We start from the raw sequence: 16,752 nt of genomic DNA, 5'->3' as shown, positions 1-16,752 counted from the left end.
AGCAGCTACAGTGGCTCCGGCTCACCACAAATAGGCAGACAACAAAAACTGCCAAACATGACTTAAATAAAAGAGGGCAATTAAAGCAATATAAAAAAAATACAACATAAAATATCCATAAAATCACTGGGCCTGTAAATGCTGTCCTTGCTTATTCAATCTGTAGCCTAATCCCGGTTTTTTATAGTGCCCCTTGTTAGTGGCTGCTCTCTGTATTTAGTGCTCTCGGGCTCTATAGGTCCTCCTCGGGGTTTTATAGTTGGACAACTCTGCAGCGACTTCTGGAGTCTATGATAGTTTATATTTACTGATCTCCTTCCCACCCTTCTTGGTCTGTCTCCCTCGAAAATCTCTTGCTTTTCTCTTCTTTTTGTGTACGTTTCCACACAAGCTCGATCTTGATACTTCTGTTCAAGTGTCTCAGTCCGGCATAAACTCCATTGCATAATCACTGCTATTATCATTGCCACCCCCATCGTCGTTACCACTGCTGGGCCCAGTCCTCAAGTTGTCTGTACATCTTATTCCTCTCCCTCCTAGTGAACTTGACTTCTCACGCTCTGCGGTGTTCTACAACCATCACCAACCTTAACCTTGACTTGCACGCCACCTTTAACGCCCCGTTCTGTCCACTCTCTTTCAACCGCACCCACCACTGCGTTCCATGACACGACCTGAAATCATCGTACCTGATTCTTACTGGAGGCCATTAAACACATCTTAGAGTGGCCGATCTGTATCTCAAATACCAAAACTGGCAGTCGCTACTACTTATTTGTGGCTCGTTCACCAATATCAACCTCTATATATATAAACTTCCGGGCCATTGAACTGTCTCTTGTCGATATTTACGACAGGCCTCATCAAAGCTTCTCTCCTCCCTTGCTCTCACTCTCACTTAGCTCCCTCTATCCCTCCCTCTCTCTCTCTCTCTCGCCATGTCCGAACATCAAACCACCGCCACCTCGCCTCGTAGCGTTCTTACCAACCCCGCCGGGGTCACCAAGAAGCGTGGCCGGCCGAAGAAGGAAGACGCCGACAGGGACCTTAGCCGCAAGGTCGGGGCGGCCGTCTCAAACAGCGGTGCTCCCGAAAAGGCCGTTAGGGCCAAGCGTTCGCAAGCAGCGTGTCAGCGATGCAAGACTAAGAAGACCAAGGTAAGATGGCTAATATGGTTCAGGACAAGCTAGCCAAGGGCTTGTTGTTTGATGCCCGAAGCTCGGCCTCCACCTGCCTTGAAAGGACAGCGGCTAACATCAAGGCTCAGTGCGACTTTGGATCTGTGCCCACTTGCTGCACCCGGTGTGCCCATGACGGCGCCATTTGCAAGATGGGTGCTCGTAAGAAGATTGAGTTCAAGCAGTTGCCACCTGGGTATGACCTCCTCTTCTCTCTCCTGTACCCTGTAGATTATAGTGTATTAACATGCTCCCCCACAACAGCTATGGCGAGATGGTCGAAGACAACCACCTCATGATGGCCGATGTCATTGTGCGAATGTATAAGAAGCTCCTTGGTGCTGGCCTCTGGGAGCACGGCGAGATCCGCGTTGATGAACAGGGCAGTCCAATCCTGCATGACATTGTCACATGCATGAACCCCATCTCGCAGCAAACATTGCAAATATGCGAACAGCTCGATATCGACCCGGTCAAGTCGTTCCCCAAGAACATGAAAGAATGCGACGAGCTGGCTGCCGAGATCCGCCTGCGCAATGGCTCCATTACCACCACCGACACAGACTGCCACTCGCCGGCATCGCTGGCTAGCGATCACACCGAAAACTCCGACTCTATCCGCCGCAATTCTTCACACAGCTTACCGGCTCTTGAGTTTTCCAACACGACGCCCGTGACACCCGAGTGTCCACTCGAGACCAACATGGCGGCCCTCAGCACCGGCGGCACTGCGACCAACAGCAGCAGCAGCAACAGCAACAACAACAACAACAACAACAACAACAACAACAGAAATCTCAAGGTATCCGTGAAAATGGAGAGAACCAACTCCTGGACCTCGGACTCAACAATCTCCTCTCAAAGCCACAACGTGTCTCCCGCTACCACATCCCAACACACGCTCTCACCACAAGCCATGGGGGCGCCCCTCTTCAAAGCCACACCCATGGCGGTGGCCACCTCAGCAGCACCACCTACCACCGGCCCACATTCCGCAACAATGGTTATGAAGCCCGACCAGCTGCCCATGACTGTCAACCCCAGCCAACTGGCTCTCGCCACATCAGACCCCTCATACGGCATGAGTCCGGTAGTCACAGCGGCAGCGTTTGCCCCCTTCAATGGGGCCATGGCGGCCGCGGGACCTGGACTGGGCACAGCCGCTGCGTTCAATGTCGAGTGGATTGGCCAGCCATTGACGACGTATGGCAATACCCTGATTGATGATATGGCGTACTTCAACCCAATGTTTGACGGGCAGATCTAGGAGCAGGGCAGGCCAAGCCGACGGCTATGAGGGGGGTGCTGGGCAGTGGTAAATCGACGAGGAACGGCAGCGGGTTCTGTGTCGCTCGCCCAAGTTCGCTTCTTGTTTCTTTTTCTTCTCTACTTTTTTCTTTTCCTTTTTATTACGTCTTGTATACGTTTTCTGTTCCTATTTCTTTTTCCTTGCCTTTCTCTTCTTTTCTTTTCGTCTTCTCTTGCTTCTCCCATGATTCACAGATCTTGCTGTGCTCACCATCTCTCAAAGCTTTATGCGGTCAATCAGCGTTTTGTTTCTTCTTCACTTCTCTTCACTTCTCTTCTTCTTTTCTTTTCTTTTTCCTTTTTAGATTGGGGGGGTAAAATTGTACAACAACAGGTTTACAGGCTTGGTTCAACGACTGATTGATTTCTTGTTTCATATTGTCGATTTGATTCTTGTTTCTTTGCTTTATGGGGATGGTTTTGGGTCTTGGGATGGTTTGAGATATCTTCAACATTGCACGCGTGTTTTTAACGTTTCTGAGTTAGTAAAGTAGCTTTGATATCTCGTTTAGTGGGATATCTGCTACATTCTCTGCCCCATTAAGGCTCTCTGTCTATCTGGTTCGGGATAGGCACACGGCTGTACATGGCGTTGGAGTGCATTATTGTTTTGAATATTAAATGACTTACACACAGCACAATACTTGCTGAATAACTGTTCTTTTTTACTTTGCGTTGCCTTGCCTCATGGCTTCAGTCCTGCCAGCTTCTCTCCGTCTCTCCGTCTCTCCGTCTCTCTCTCTCTCTCTCTCTCTCTCTCTGCTTCTCCGGAGTTCAGTGTCTCCCCGCCAGCTTCTCCCCTTGTCTAAAACTGCACTGTGTTGCAGGGCACTCACTCACTGGCTGGATAGGTAGGGAACAGGACAGAGTATGCACTCGTACGGATTACCAACAAGCCAGGTAAGCAAGCCCAAGCAAATCAATGCGCTCTCTTCTACACTATACCACACTTATGCATACGCCTAGCCGTACCCATCGAGTACGTGCACTGGATGACAAACACGCGCCCCGTTCATTTTATGCACTGGGCAGTCCTCGCATTCGGCTTCCATCCCGAGCTTTTGCCTTGGGGGAGGGAGGGGGCTTGGCATGGGGAGTATAGGATGGGCTCAGGGCTAGCTAGATAGCTAACTAAAACTAGAACAACCTAAAGACCCAGGACAATCCAGAGGGCCAGCCACGCGCCAAACACGTCATGGAGACAGACATAAACTGACTGAAATGATCGCCTTTGTGCTTCAGAGCTTGCTCGCCTGCTGCTGAGGCGACTCTTGAAATGTAAGATAATGCAATCTCATATAAGTTTGTTATGGTTATGAGCTCAGGCCAAGGCCGAGGCCCAGCCCAAACAAAGGCTGTAACTGTCAAATACAGCTAGCAACGTCATTGTTGGCCTTCATTCTGGCACTCTTATATCCATCTTTTATTCTTTATTTGCGTCTCTGAATGTGGCATATGGCATTCATGCTAGCCTTTGCCGTTTCCTGAGCCTAGTATTGGCTTTGCTTGGTAGATGCCCTGCAATACAGGCCCAGGCCCAGGCTCCAGGCCCAGGCTCCAGGCCCAACTTGCGCATGCATATAGGCGGGCATAATAAGGCCAAACAGCTGTTTAGCACTTACATAAACACTGCCTCTCCCCAGGTCAACACATACTGTTACATGTAAGCCTACTAGCATCCAACTCTAGGATTATCGGTAAACAAATGCACTCCCGATATTTTTCATACTTTTCTTTCGCCTTCCAGCCTGCTGCTTTGCCTCCTCCATATTCTGGCAGGCTGCATAGACTGCGATAGAACCCGAGAAATGCAAACCCGCGAAGAGGCAAAACTAGGTCCCGAGTAGACAGACAGGAACGGGGTGATGGGTTTCCGACAATGCGAAAGGAGTCTAAATTTGTTTGCCCATGGGCTAAGAAAAGAAAGGAATTTAAAAAAAAATTAAAAAAAAATAGAGGAAGAGGAGGCTGCGCAGCAACAAGGGGAGGAGAGGAGGGGAGGGGTGGGGTGTAGTGAGAGCAGAAAGAGGGGGGGGGAGCAAGGTCGGGGTAAAGGCAAAGAAGCACAAGTCGGGGTCACGAGAGAGATATTCTCGCAATGTTCCGTGCCAGATTATTAAGAGTGAGCAAAACGGACGGAGAGGCGAAGGCGGGTGCGTAGGGTTGGCAGTAGAGGCAAGAGGAGATGGGTCAGGACGAGACGAGATATTAAGCTATAATCCTTTGTATACACACCACACAGATAGCACGCTTTCTTCCATTAGCCTGGTCTCTTCCATTGATTCTCTAGTCTTCTTGGTGGATGGCGACTCGGGTCAGCTTGGACGGAGAAAACATCACCACTACACTGCACTGTCAGCTAAGCAGGAGAGCGGTAGAAAGCCTAAGCCTCCGACTCCCGCCCCTCAAGCAGGGTCTCAAACAACGGGGCGTTGGTGGCGGCTAATGTGAGCAAGTCGCTGGAGCTGGAGCTGCTTGCATACCAAAGCGTTTTGCAGGCTCAGCTAAGACAAGTTTGACTTTGGCTAGCTCGCCAGTATGGGTGGGCAGAGGGCAGAGAGAGCAAGAGGAAGGGGAAGAGGGGGAAGAAGCAGAAGAGGGGGGAGGAGGAGGAAGAGGACGAGGCGGGATGCCGGTAGGGCGGTCCGACTTACAGGACCCTTTTTCACAGTATTTACTTGTTCTCCGTGGTCTTTTTGGGGCTTCTTACATGGGGGAGGGGTGGTAAGGAGAGGGGAGACGAACAGACCATCTGATATTTTCGCTGTCAACTGACAAATGAACGAGAGAGCTAGTGCCTTTCTGCTGCTGTTCTTGCTGGCGTGTGTTCTTTGCTTTCAAATCAAGGTTCCGTTGTGTCCTGCCCTGCCCTGCCCTGCCCTGCCCTCCCCTGCTGCCCCTTGCCTCTTCGGCTCTGTATCCAGTCGATGTATAGGAAGCAAGTGGATGGGGGCGGACACTCTCACACACTGCTATGGCTTTCTTGTCGACACGCCCTCGGAGACGCGCATATCTCTGATATTGGCATAGAAGCGCGCTCTGGCTGGCTGGCTGGCTGGCTGGCTAGCTGGCTGTGCTAGGCAGCTCTGACATTGCTGTCGTTGTGCTCACCTTTGTTTCTAGAGATGGAGGTGAGAGGGCGTGTCCTCATGAGTCAAGCTGCACTTTCAGTATTCGACTAATTCCAACTTTATTTGCTTATATATACACATATATTCGCTGCCTTTTATCTTATTTTAGCCGCTTTTATTTCTCTTCGTCTTTTTTTCCTCTCCCAATCATGGCACTTCCCGTCTCTCATACCCTCCCTCCCTTCCTCAACTCGTCTTATTCGTACAAGCAGCTCACAATCTCATTCCACTTTCGACTTACATGCATAAGCCAAGGCCTCACTCAACCTTACCTTGTCTCGCTGCGTCTTCTTGTTCTGTCTGTGTTGTGTCATTGCTCCTGATTTGTAACCCGGCGGAGAATCCCTCCACCAATAACTAACACGTGCTATACGGATGAACTCAACCTACCTACCCCTCCAGGACACACACACACACACACACAGTTGTCTAAAGCTTCCATTGCCCATAAGCCCCCGGCCGGCCCCCACAAGCTAGTACAAAATACATGGGCATGCCTAGCCTTGGCTTTGCTTTGTTTTGGTCATTTTCTGGGCCCGCGGCAACCCCCTGTTTTACCATTCCCCTCCTGTCTGTCTCTCTTTCATAGAAAGGAAAAAGAAAAACCAAGGCATGCCTTAGCTTGTTCTACTGTTACATTACAACGTACGGAAAGGGTCGCCGAAGAAACTAGCAGTGCTGCTGCTGCTGCTGCTGCTGCCTGTGGTCGGTCGGCCCTCTTATTTTTCTTAGATATCTCGGTGCTGCCTCCCTCACAGACAGCACCGCAGAAAACTGTGCGTGCTGGCTTCATTTCCTGGTGCGGCTTAATTTTCCCAAGCCTACGAGCTCTCGTCTGTCTTGCTCGCCACCATCTTTGGTCCAACTTCGTTCTCGCGTCAGCATCGGGAACCAACTTACAAACTCACCACAAGAACAGCCCCCATCCCAACTAAGCTGTCCGCCATGCTTATCGGGGTTTAGTGAAAGCCCGCTTTACCGATGTCAAGAGCCCAGGCTCCGCTCATCTCATACATACGTCCACCCCTAGAAAACATCCGAGTAAAAGAAGTGGCTAGGGGGTGTCTATATAAGCGCCACTTAGAGAAACACCGACCCGTCATTCATAGTACTCGCATTCCAACTTCAACATGGTATGGTGATGCTCGTTTGACCGGGGTCCCCTGGCTTGGCTTAGCTGGCGATCTAGCTCGATACATGCATATGCATATGCATATGCATATATACAAAGGCGATACAAGTCACAAGTCTATCTGCCCAGAGACGAAGCAAATACCTACAAGTGAACACAAACACAAGCACAAAAACAAACAGAAGTCAGATCAACCGTGTCGCTTAGCTAGCGTATCTTCAGCTGTAATCCGGCCTCTGTTCCAGCTGCATATGATGGAGACATTCATTGTCCTGTGTGCGGGTTGTGTAGCCACAAACCCGAAGGCTAGTTCTACTATAACCCTAGCTTCACTCCCGGTAAATGCATACTCCGCTTGACCGCTCATCGGCTCTTGACAACTACGACAGACAGTCTCTCGCGCGCGCTCATGGTGATGCGTATGATGATAACTCACTCCGAATAATCTTGGAATTGTCTATGGCTAGATAGATGCACACGGCTCAATTTACAAAATACTAACTACCGAATGACCTTGGGTCCTAGCTTTCCATCCTCGCTGGCGGCTTGCTCAGATATCCCATTTCCGTTCCCGTCCCTGCTTCCGTCTCCTTTGCTTTGCCTCTGCTTTCACCTCTTACTCGCTCTTTAGTGCGCTGCTCCTTTGCCTCGGCATCTATCCTGCCTTGCTCTGCCTATGCTTGACCGCCTTTCCGGTGGAACCTCAAATACTCTACCAGCCGGCCTATTGTTTGTACGTCAGATGTTACCTACAAAATAGTCTCTTTGTGGCCCCCCCTAATCACCAGCATTTGCCATTTGACTTGCTGCAGGTTAAATTGTCCAGACCATAATAAGACGCTGCTCTCTGTGGCTCTTCACCAAGCCTGCATCAAAAGGGCCCCAAGGCAGCGATATATCGGAAGCCGCTGCACCGACCAACATGAATAGCGAGTTGCTGCAGTTTCTGCCTAAGTTAAAAATAAAAAAGAACATGATCATCAAGCCTGACCATATCCGCAATATATCATCGTCTGATTCCTAGGCCTTATTTCATAGAGCCACCCTCGTCCCAGCTCTACAGCCACTCAACCGCTAGTCTGGCCTTTTGTCTCTACAGGCTGCATTGTAAGCTCACCACTGGAGCGGGGTGTACCCCCAGCTACATTTGGAAGGGGAAGTAATACCGAACTGGCGCATGACAAGGCGGACTGTTGTCCATGAATCCATGAATGTCAACTTACATGAACCGCGCCCCTTCGTGAGAGCAAAAGAGTCCCCTCCCCCCCCCCCCCCCCTTATGTCCCCTGTAAATATGCCCAGCAATAAGTCGGGCATGAGATCTTTAGTCCCTTCGAGATTCCGAGATTGATAGACATGGAGGGGCTCATTATCATCAACACACACCCTGAGCTCATGTGTAGGTGTGGCGTGCTGTGTACTACCCATATGAAGCATTGGCAGTGCTACGCTCCAGACACACCTCAGCGGAATCGCTGTCACAGCGGGCCCCGAAGCGCAAAGCGGAACGACCTCTAGCCCCGCATGCATACTACTAGTCTACTCCCCAGTCTATTTCTCCTATTTCTTCAAAAGGGATGTTAGAATGTCGATTACTGAGAGGACTTGTTTCCTTATGGCCTCAAGTTCCTCTTGTTTCAGCCGCTCTCGAGGGATATATATGCTAGCGGGGTAGAAGCGACGGGCTAGACCATGCCAGAGGTGTCTAAGGTGTTGGGATGTCAGTATTACATGCCTTCCTCACGGCTGTTACCTGCCTGGATTGTCGATAATCAAATGCTAGGAGAAGCCCAAGGCGAGAAGTACTAGGCGGTGGTGATATGCAGCTAGTGAGGCATCTCCGAGGCGAGATCAAGCGAGCGGAGTTAAATACAGCCAGCCGAAGAAGAGGGGTGCAGTAGCAGTAGGAAGACGGTATCGTACTGTCGCATGAGAACCCATTAACTGAAAATTCGCGTTCTAGTAGATGAGGAAAGGCTCTGGGTGGCAGGAAAAATCCGAGAGAAACCTCCCATCTGACTGACCCTCCCCTCTCTTCTCCACTTCTTGACATGGCGCGTCATGCATGGGATGACATGCACATGTTCTGCATTCGCAGGAAAGGAGATAGAGGGGGGAAATATTAGTCTAGAATAGAAAAGAATAGGAGACAACACCAAGCGCCGCCAAACTTCTGCCTGGCTATACAGCGCATGGGTGAGATTCGGGGGCTAAAGCCCATCTAAAGGCCGCGCTAAAATCCGAACGCCGCTACGTTTAGCTCATCAGAAATCCAGGAATATGAGCGGACGGCGGGCAGCGAGCGGGTGTGGTGTGCGATGGATGGATGAGATATCCGCCGCCTTTGCCTGGCCTGGCTATATTTTTTCTCATAATTTTTTTTATTTCTTTTGTGGGAAATCAGAACATGGATGGATGCCTAGAGCGGTCTCCATTGTCTAGGTTAGGAAGTTTCTACTCTGAGTCTAGAGATTTCCATAATCCAACGAATACGAGTATACTCGGAAGCTAATGTTAGCATCTGTTCACCCTCCTTCTCCTGGCAGCCGCATATCTAGGGTTAAGAGACCTAGTCCAATGTCTTGGGGATAAGACGATATATGCAAGAACCCATATGATGCCCCGCTTCCCCCAATAACGCTCTCGCCCGTTTTGTTGCATGCTACACGCCTCCCCCACCCCCACCCCCCAGCCCTGTGCTTCTTCTGTTCCTTTCTTCTTCTTTCCCCACATTTTATCTCCACTAGAAGCACTGATCAATTGTAGAAGTAAACATTTTGATTTATAAGGAGAACAAAAGAAATAAGAGCCGCAAGACTTATTGTGGGTCCGCGTCAAGCTTATTAATTATCAATGTACCTTATCAGCGACAGGCGACTGTTGGAACTCCGCCTTGTGGTTAAAGTTTGAAGGGGATGATGTCAGAAAACACCTGGAAGACGACTCTGAAATGAAGATATGGGGAAATAATATTATATAAGGCAGTCAGCTACAGCATGTCATTGTGTAATGGAATGGTCACAATGAGTACGTTACAAATATTGATTGCCGTTCATTTGCTTGCTTACAAATCCACTAGGGCATCTCAACTTACCGCAGCGCGGCACTCGCAATTCAACTGACCAATCTTCCTCTTGCTTCATTGGTTTTTTGTAGTCTCAAGGGGGGGGGGCGTGCTTTATTTCGTCCGGGCGGCAAAAGCCCGTGTCCCGAGCGGGAGCCCTATGTTGAGCTCTGAACTCCGCCGGAATCCACACCCCCTACCCCTCGTCTTCCTCCTCCTCTCCTTGCTTTTCCTTTGTGCCACACTTCAGCCCATGTGACTCGCAGCAAGAGAATTACATATCATCAGGGCGAAAAAGAGACGCCCTTCACCTTGTCACCCACCCTTTGTCTTCATATCTTGCGAGACATTCCCGCTGAGGCTCGTTCCTCTCACTGGTAAATACCCAATCTCCTTGACGTTTGGAAAAGGAACAAGTCCAACGTGGGAATTCCAAAGTTGGTGTTGCTGGTGACTGAAAAAGCATACACCCCCCCCCCCCCCCGCATTCCGTGACGGCCATTATATATCCCACCGCGAGAGATTAGAAATCTACAGACGGGGTGCAGGGACGGAACGGACAGCGAAAAGAAACAGAAAAGCGAAGCCACATGCAACCCATGTTATGTGTCTTTTATTTTTGTATTCTCTAGTATTCATTGTTGACCGTGAGCCCTGGGCTTATTTCTAAGCCAGATCCAGCCCCGTTTCAAGTGATACCCTCCTCCTGAGCCCAGGGTGTACTGTAGTAAGAAACAGTTCATCATCATGAATCATGCAGCCTTTGACTGGCTTTTACTCACCACAAAGAGATAAAGATAATAATAACAAGGTTAATGCATTATTAATGCTAGTAGCGCGCCAGCCTCACGTGATATACCCACGTGAATTTATATATGTGCTTGATTACGTCATAGCTACCTAGCGACACGATTTATGATAGAATCATCGTCCATTGCTACCTGACGCACTACTTGTCTATTATCCCAAGAAGTCTGCTTACTTTGTCTCTAAACATGCCAACCACAAAATTGCCGAGGGCTTCCTTTTGTCTCCCAACAATGAACGCAAGTGCTGAGCTATGCACCCTTTGGTCTACACCTTGAGGCTATCTAAAAGGTTAGAGGTTAGACAAAGATACTGCATCTTAGACACCAAAGAGCTTCTCCTCTCGTCAAGCTGGGGGATACAAGCTCAGAGCAGGTAATATGTGCCTAGTTCCTTAGCAGCAGTCTACCTTAGACTCCTAGATAAACTCCAAGGTCGCACTCTCCTGCCTCTAGAGACGGCTTTGTCTGACTTGGCCACCTGTCCGAACGACACAACGCCCACGATTGTTGGGGCCTCAACTTAGGGAGTCATGCTTACTCCCCAGATAGGCCTTGGGCGGGGGGACTGCTATGTCCCTATATCGAAGACTCACCCTCACTCTTCCCATCATCCTCTCGTTCTCGAGGGTATTTCCACACTAGTCTCAGATGCCAAGGCATTACACGATCTTGAACTAGAGGAATCTGGAATTTTGGCCATCGAGGCCCTATAATAGACTGGCCTTCTGATAGCCCTCGCCAAAGCTCCAAGAGCCAGTCTGGCCATCTAGTGAACGCTCGATAACGGCTCCCGCCTCCCTCGTGTGAGATGAGCAGCGGTGGATAAACTCATGCAGTCTACTGCAAAGTCGACGGATACTCAGCCTGTCTTGGAGCCACTCGGAACAGTCCTCAAAGACGAGCTTTCGATCTTGCTCTCCAAATAAGATGAATCTCTTAGCCGGCCTGGTGTCTGCACTCTCTAAGAAAGCTGAGGAATTTTATGATTCAGTGTTACAAGAGACCTCAAAAGCTTAAAACTAACTGTGCCATGCACATGCACAGCTGGCCAAGGGAAGACACAGCTGAAACCAACGAGCCGATACTACACTCCAGCCAGTCCTAACAATAGCAAATCAGGTGTAGTAAATTGTAATGATGAATGTTCTAGAGCAGAGCACTAGAGCTTCACAGGAACGATAGTATACACTATCATTGTTGATCACATGACAAGCACATGGCTTACAAAAGAGAGGTACAGAAAACGCTTTTCTTTTCATATCAATAACAGTCATGGTCAATACACTATGAGAGTCCTCTCAGTATATTAGGCGACAATAACACAAGCAACAAGTATGACAAATAGGTGAAGAACCCCCAAGTTTCCTCCTCTTCACTAACCTAAAAAAAAGACCATTACTTGCCTTCATCTTCGTTATTATCCAAATAAATGTCAAAGATGAACCGATGAGTAAGTCAGCTAATCAGTCAGTTAACCAAAAAAAAAGACAAACCCCCTTTTTTCTTCCACTGCTAGCTATATCAACTTCTCGTCTACATAGACGACTCCGTTAACGCACGAGGGGGTGGGCCCTTGAAATCTTCGTAAATCGGCTCCAGACCATCCCACACACCTGGATCGCCATTGGGGCCTGAGTGGTCTCTGCGCTTCCAATACTCGCCATTGAACTTCCAGTACTCTTCACCTGTAATCTCGCACTTTGCCTTTCTAAACCACGCTGGATTGAATTCTTCGCCTCTCTGCTCGCGTTGGCGACGGCGTGCTCGTTGAGCCTCTTCCAGTCGCGTCTTCTCGCTGGCCGCAAAATCATACTCACCCTCTTCCATAGCTCGCTGGTCGGGTCGTAAGCGCGAGTCTGTCGGTGCTAGCCAGGGTCGCAGATCGTCGTCAATATGGTTAAAAGTAAGCACAAATGGCGTCAGGTTGAAAGGAATACCAGCCGGCCGAGGGTTGGCCTTCCAGATTAAGAAGGGCTTGTTCGGGTCATTGATGCTGCCATTCTGTGCACCGTCGCCTGGGTCGTCTAAAGCCGCTTCGTAGCCAGGTGTCTTACGAGCATAGATTCTAGAGTTCCACCGGCCACCCATGCTGTACACAACCTTGCCAGAGGCATCCAAAATCTTGCCGGCCGCTTGGTATGCGCTTGATGCCTTCCAGCCACGTGGCTTAAACTCAAAGTAGCAAATCTCGCCCGTCGTCCAGTTCTTGATTTCCATGGTTCCATAGTTATCAATGGCGGGGTTACCAGTGATGATGCCAATGACAGTGGAAGTCACCTTTTTCCATGTGTAAAAGTCCTCCTTACCACCCGAGGTGGGTCGTAACTTGAGGAACCACGTGCCGAGAGGGTTAATGTCGAAGGACTTGCCATAGAATTTCGACCGGACCGATGATTCGCCATAGTATGTCCAACGAGGGGATTCAGCCCATGCAGCACCGATGGGAGGGTGATGGCTGACCTGCTCGATGAAGAACCGGTAGTTTTTATCGGGGCGAACGTACTCAAACGTCTCTCCTAGAAGAGGGTTGAACGGCTTGGCGACACGTCCAATGGTTGAGGCATATTCTGAAGCAGCAAAGGCAGCAACATAAATCAGTCGCTCCATGGAGTCGGACCGCTCGGCTGCCTGGTCAAGCAGTTCCACATATTCCATGTCTTCACCGCAACGATACAACAGAGACGTTGGCTCGTTGAAGGAAACGGGAAGCGTCATCTTGGTCATATCCTTGCCAATCATGGATTTCAGAATTCCCTATTTGCTTGAGTGTTAGCATCCATCCCTTCATTCGTGAAATAGAGAAACCTAGGTCAGGACGGCTATTAAACTTACCCAGAGACCAACCTTAGGTCGGTTATCTTCATCCAACTTCAAACGAGTACGGATGCCGTTCTCATATCCGCGGAAAGAGGATGAGATGTCGTGTTCATCGTCGTTGACAACCATGATAGCTTTGGATTCACCTGCTTCTTCAGATGGCGGCATCTCGGCAAGTTCAATATCGCCAGCATCGACGGCATCATAGAATTCTTCCTCATCCTCAGACTCAAAGTCAGAAAGAGAAATGTCAATAGGCGGTTTGCGGTTGGCACTGGTGAATCCAGTGTTAGCACGGGCCAGCTCATCTTCGCTGTCGTGCTCATGGATGGTGTTGGGCGGAGCAGAAGATGCTTCAGCAGTGAGAGCCTGTCTCAAGGCGCGCTTGGTCATCTTCCGCTTCTTCTCAGCCTGGCTATACTGGGTTTCTAGCTCCTCCTGTTCACGGGCTAACTTGGCCATGCTCTCCTCCCACATGCGGCGCATATCAATCTCGCGGTCTACGCGTGACTGCCAGTAGCCCTCACGGTCTTTGGCAATTTTCAAAAGATCGCCAATCAATCCGGTCAGGCTCCGAATGGCACCGTCATATGTGGCCAGGGCTTGGACTACGGCTGGGTCGGCGAGAGATGGAGCCGTGACACTTGATCCCTGACGGGGCACCTGAGACATGAGGGCGGAATTGACTTGAGCCATGGTATCCAATTGCAGACGAGCCGATTGCACTATAATCGAGAATGCATCCTTGCTAGGAGCCACATTACGAGCACTCGAGTCATCAACATAATTATCCTCTTCATCGTCATCATCGTCGTGGTATACAGAGTCGGCGGGGTTTACCGAAGGGCGTGTTTCGTGATCGTATCTATCATCCTCGTCGCCGCTTCCATTGCTGGTGCCAGCGTTATCGGGCCAGCGGTTGAGGCGGCTTGTTGAGGCTGTGCGAGTTACCTGGGCAGCCTTTGACGAACTTCCGCCAAACTCGGAAACGCTGACATTTTCGCTGGCGCCCTCACTGGGGGCAAGTTGGGATGGCTTTTCGTGCTCCTTGGCGTGACGTAAAAACTCATCGCGGCGAAGTCTTTGGCGCTCTTCCTCCTTTGCTTGGTCCTTAGACCATTGGATTGAATTGTTTAAAGCCCAGAACCAACGCTTGGCTTCCACTTCGTGATTGGCCTTTAACGTGTACTTGACAGAAGATTTGCCAATGATTTCAAACTTTGTCTTTTCATCTGGGCTCATGTGGAGTCTGGCAATGCGCATGTTGATCGCACCGCGACAGGCTGCACCAGCATCATCTTGATGTTTTGAGTAGCTCAGAACGCCATCCTCAAGCACAAACCATCGCAGCTGGTAGCCCTTGCGATAGTTGGTCCACTTTTTCAAATAGCCACGCATTTCACGGGCTTCCCGTCCAGCAAGGGGGTCGCTAGTCAAGCTGGCAGAGCCACCTTGGGATGCAGCACCGAGAACTGCCTTTTCCTGGATGCCACGTTGAGCGGCCTGAGCCGCCGGAGATCTCTTGAGCATGGCACGAGTCGTATCATCCTTGGTAACGTCTTGTGGTAACTTGCCCTTTCTATCACGCTTGAAGGGATCAGCACCATGCAAAAGCAGAAGCTGGATAAGCTGCGAATCACGCTTGCGGGCAGCTTCGTGTAACAGTGTACCGCCTGACTGGGCTGTGATGGGCTCCGAGACAAAGTCAGTACTGTTGACATCAAGCACGGACTTTAGTCGAGGCTCTTCTAAAACGTCGCGCAAAATTCCGTAGTTTTGATCCGCAATGAGATCCTGGACCTGCTTAATTTTAGTCTCCGCAAAAAGTGTCTTGGAGAGATGCAGTTGTTGGAAAATGTCGGGGCTTCTTGATACATCGATAGGCAAGCGTCCTTGGAAGTTGACAATAGAGTCATTAATTCCAGGCTGATCAAGAAGGAGCTGTACAGCCTGTGTCCGCCCCTGCTGCGAGGCTATGTGGAGCGGGGTATTTCCATCCTTATCCCTGACGTTGATGTCGATAAGAGTCGCACCATCAGAAAGTATGTACTCGATGACCTGAATTTCAGCACATTGGATAGCCAAATGCAAAATAGTGGTATCCTCGAGAGGGCCAGTGACAGGCACTGCGGAGGCTGACGAAGTGCTTCTCCTGGAGGCTGACTCCCAGGTTTCGCGAATTGCCTTGGAAATAGAGGCGGTGTCGCCGTTGCGAAGGGCTTCGACTATGCGGAATTTCCGTAGTGACTGTTCAAGAGAAACGGCACCTTTATCGGTGTAGCTCACACTGCCATTGCGGGTAGGGTGAGAGGAAGGCACAGAAACTGCGACGGAAGGGGGACTGACAGAGGCGGCTATCGAGGGATGGGATGGGACGCGACTAGCCGTCATGGAGGTAGTAGACAGCTTTGAGCTGTGACCCCTCGAAGGCTGCATTTGCGGTGAGGATGGTGTGGCTTTTGAGGGTGAGGGCGCAACGTTGAGGGTATTAGGTCGAGTGTCGAGCTGCAGGCCAGTGTCTTCCTCGGTTGTGGCAGAAGTATCGTCTCTAGGCTCGGTGGTTTTACGACGTAGTAAAACCTTGGCTGCCGAAGAGCGGGAGCGCTTATGGGCGAGGCTGTGAATATAGGAAATCCAAGGGCGTCAGCGATGATGGGGTGATATTTCCGGGTACAGAAGTGGGATGTGAAAGTGCGGTGCATTAGCTGCCCTAGTTGAGGCGATTAAAATTGGCGGGTGGTGGCACGTTGACGTTGAATGGAGCACAAAGACAAGGCGTGAGAGGAGCGGTGGAGGGCAAAGCAAGTATAGAAGGCAGCATAAAGAGAGGAGATGGCAAATGTATGGGATGGAATTAGAAGTAATTAGAAGTGGGTGGGCCCATAAGGCAAGCCCAGTATCAACAGGACAAAAGGCTCAGAATTAGCACTTGGCATATAATTTTGAGTTCTTTACCCACGCCAAACAACAGAACTTGCAAGTAGTTTGGCAATTCCGCCATTAATATTCTTTGGCAGTCTATGCGACTAAAGCGGCGGGCTTAGAGCAGCACTCATACTCATGGGGCAAAAATCGAAGTCATACTGGTATAACAACCATGACCAGTTTGGCAAATACCATTCATTTCCTTTCCTCTCTAACCAAGCCAGTATTGTATTGGCTGCTGTGTTGGGATAAAGCAGGTATCGGGGATAGAAGCGGCCGAGTCCAGCTTGATCTAGGCAGCTCTAACCTCGATAGGAACAAACGTGGGAAAAGTAAGAAACTGCAATGGTGCATCTCATAGAACGTACCTTTCACCTGTGTCTGACAT

The 16,752-nt window shown here is 50.0% G+C and overlaps 2 protein-coding genes across 2 annotated transcripts; one reads left to right on the top strand and one right to left on the bottom strand.

Annotated features, from left to right (window-relative positions):
* Window positions 1–938: 938 nt before the first annotated feature.
* HOO65_010361 (Fluconazole resistance protein 1) lies at window positions 939–2,445 on the top strand (the record flags this gene model as incomplete). The annotated part of the gene is made up of 3 exons (XM_071005782.1): window positions 939–1,157; window positions 1,268–1,374; window positions 1,443–2,445. 3 exons carry the CDS (start codon window positions 939–941, stop codon window positions 2,443–2,445), a joined length of 1,329 nt encoding a protein of 442 aa, XP_070862183.1.
* Window positions 2,446–12,155: 9,710 nt separating this feature from the next.
* On the bottom strand, window positions 12,156–16,752 carry HOO65_010360 (Oxysterol-binding protein 2 -like protein; the record flags this gene model as incomplete). The annotated part of the gene is made up of 3 exons (XM_071005268.1): window positions 12,156–13,376; window positions 13,455–16,056; window positions 16,733–16,752. The coding sequence occupies 3 exons, from the start codon at window positions 16,750–16,752 to the stop codon at window positions 12,156–12,158; spliced, it is 3,843 nt and encodes a 1,280-aa protein (XP_070862182.1).

This window comes from Ceratocystis lukuohia (genome assembly GCF_044167205.1).
Source record: "Ceratocystis lukuohia strain C4212 chromosome Unknown Supercontig1_pilon, whole genome shotgun sequence".
In the NCBI taxonomy this organism is placed as follows: domain Eukaryota; kingdom Fungi; phylum Ascomycota; class Sordariomycetes; order Microascales; family Ceratocystidaceae; genus Ceratocystis; species Ceratocystis lukuohia.
Note: the sequence above shows the minus strand (reverse complement) of the source record. Positions and strands in the feature narration are given on the sequence as shown.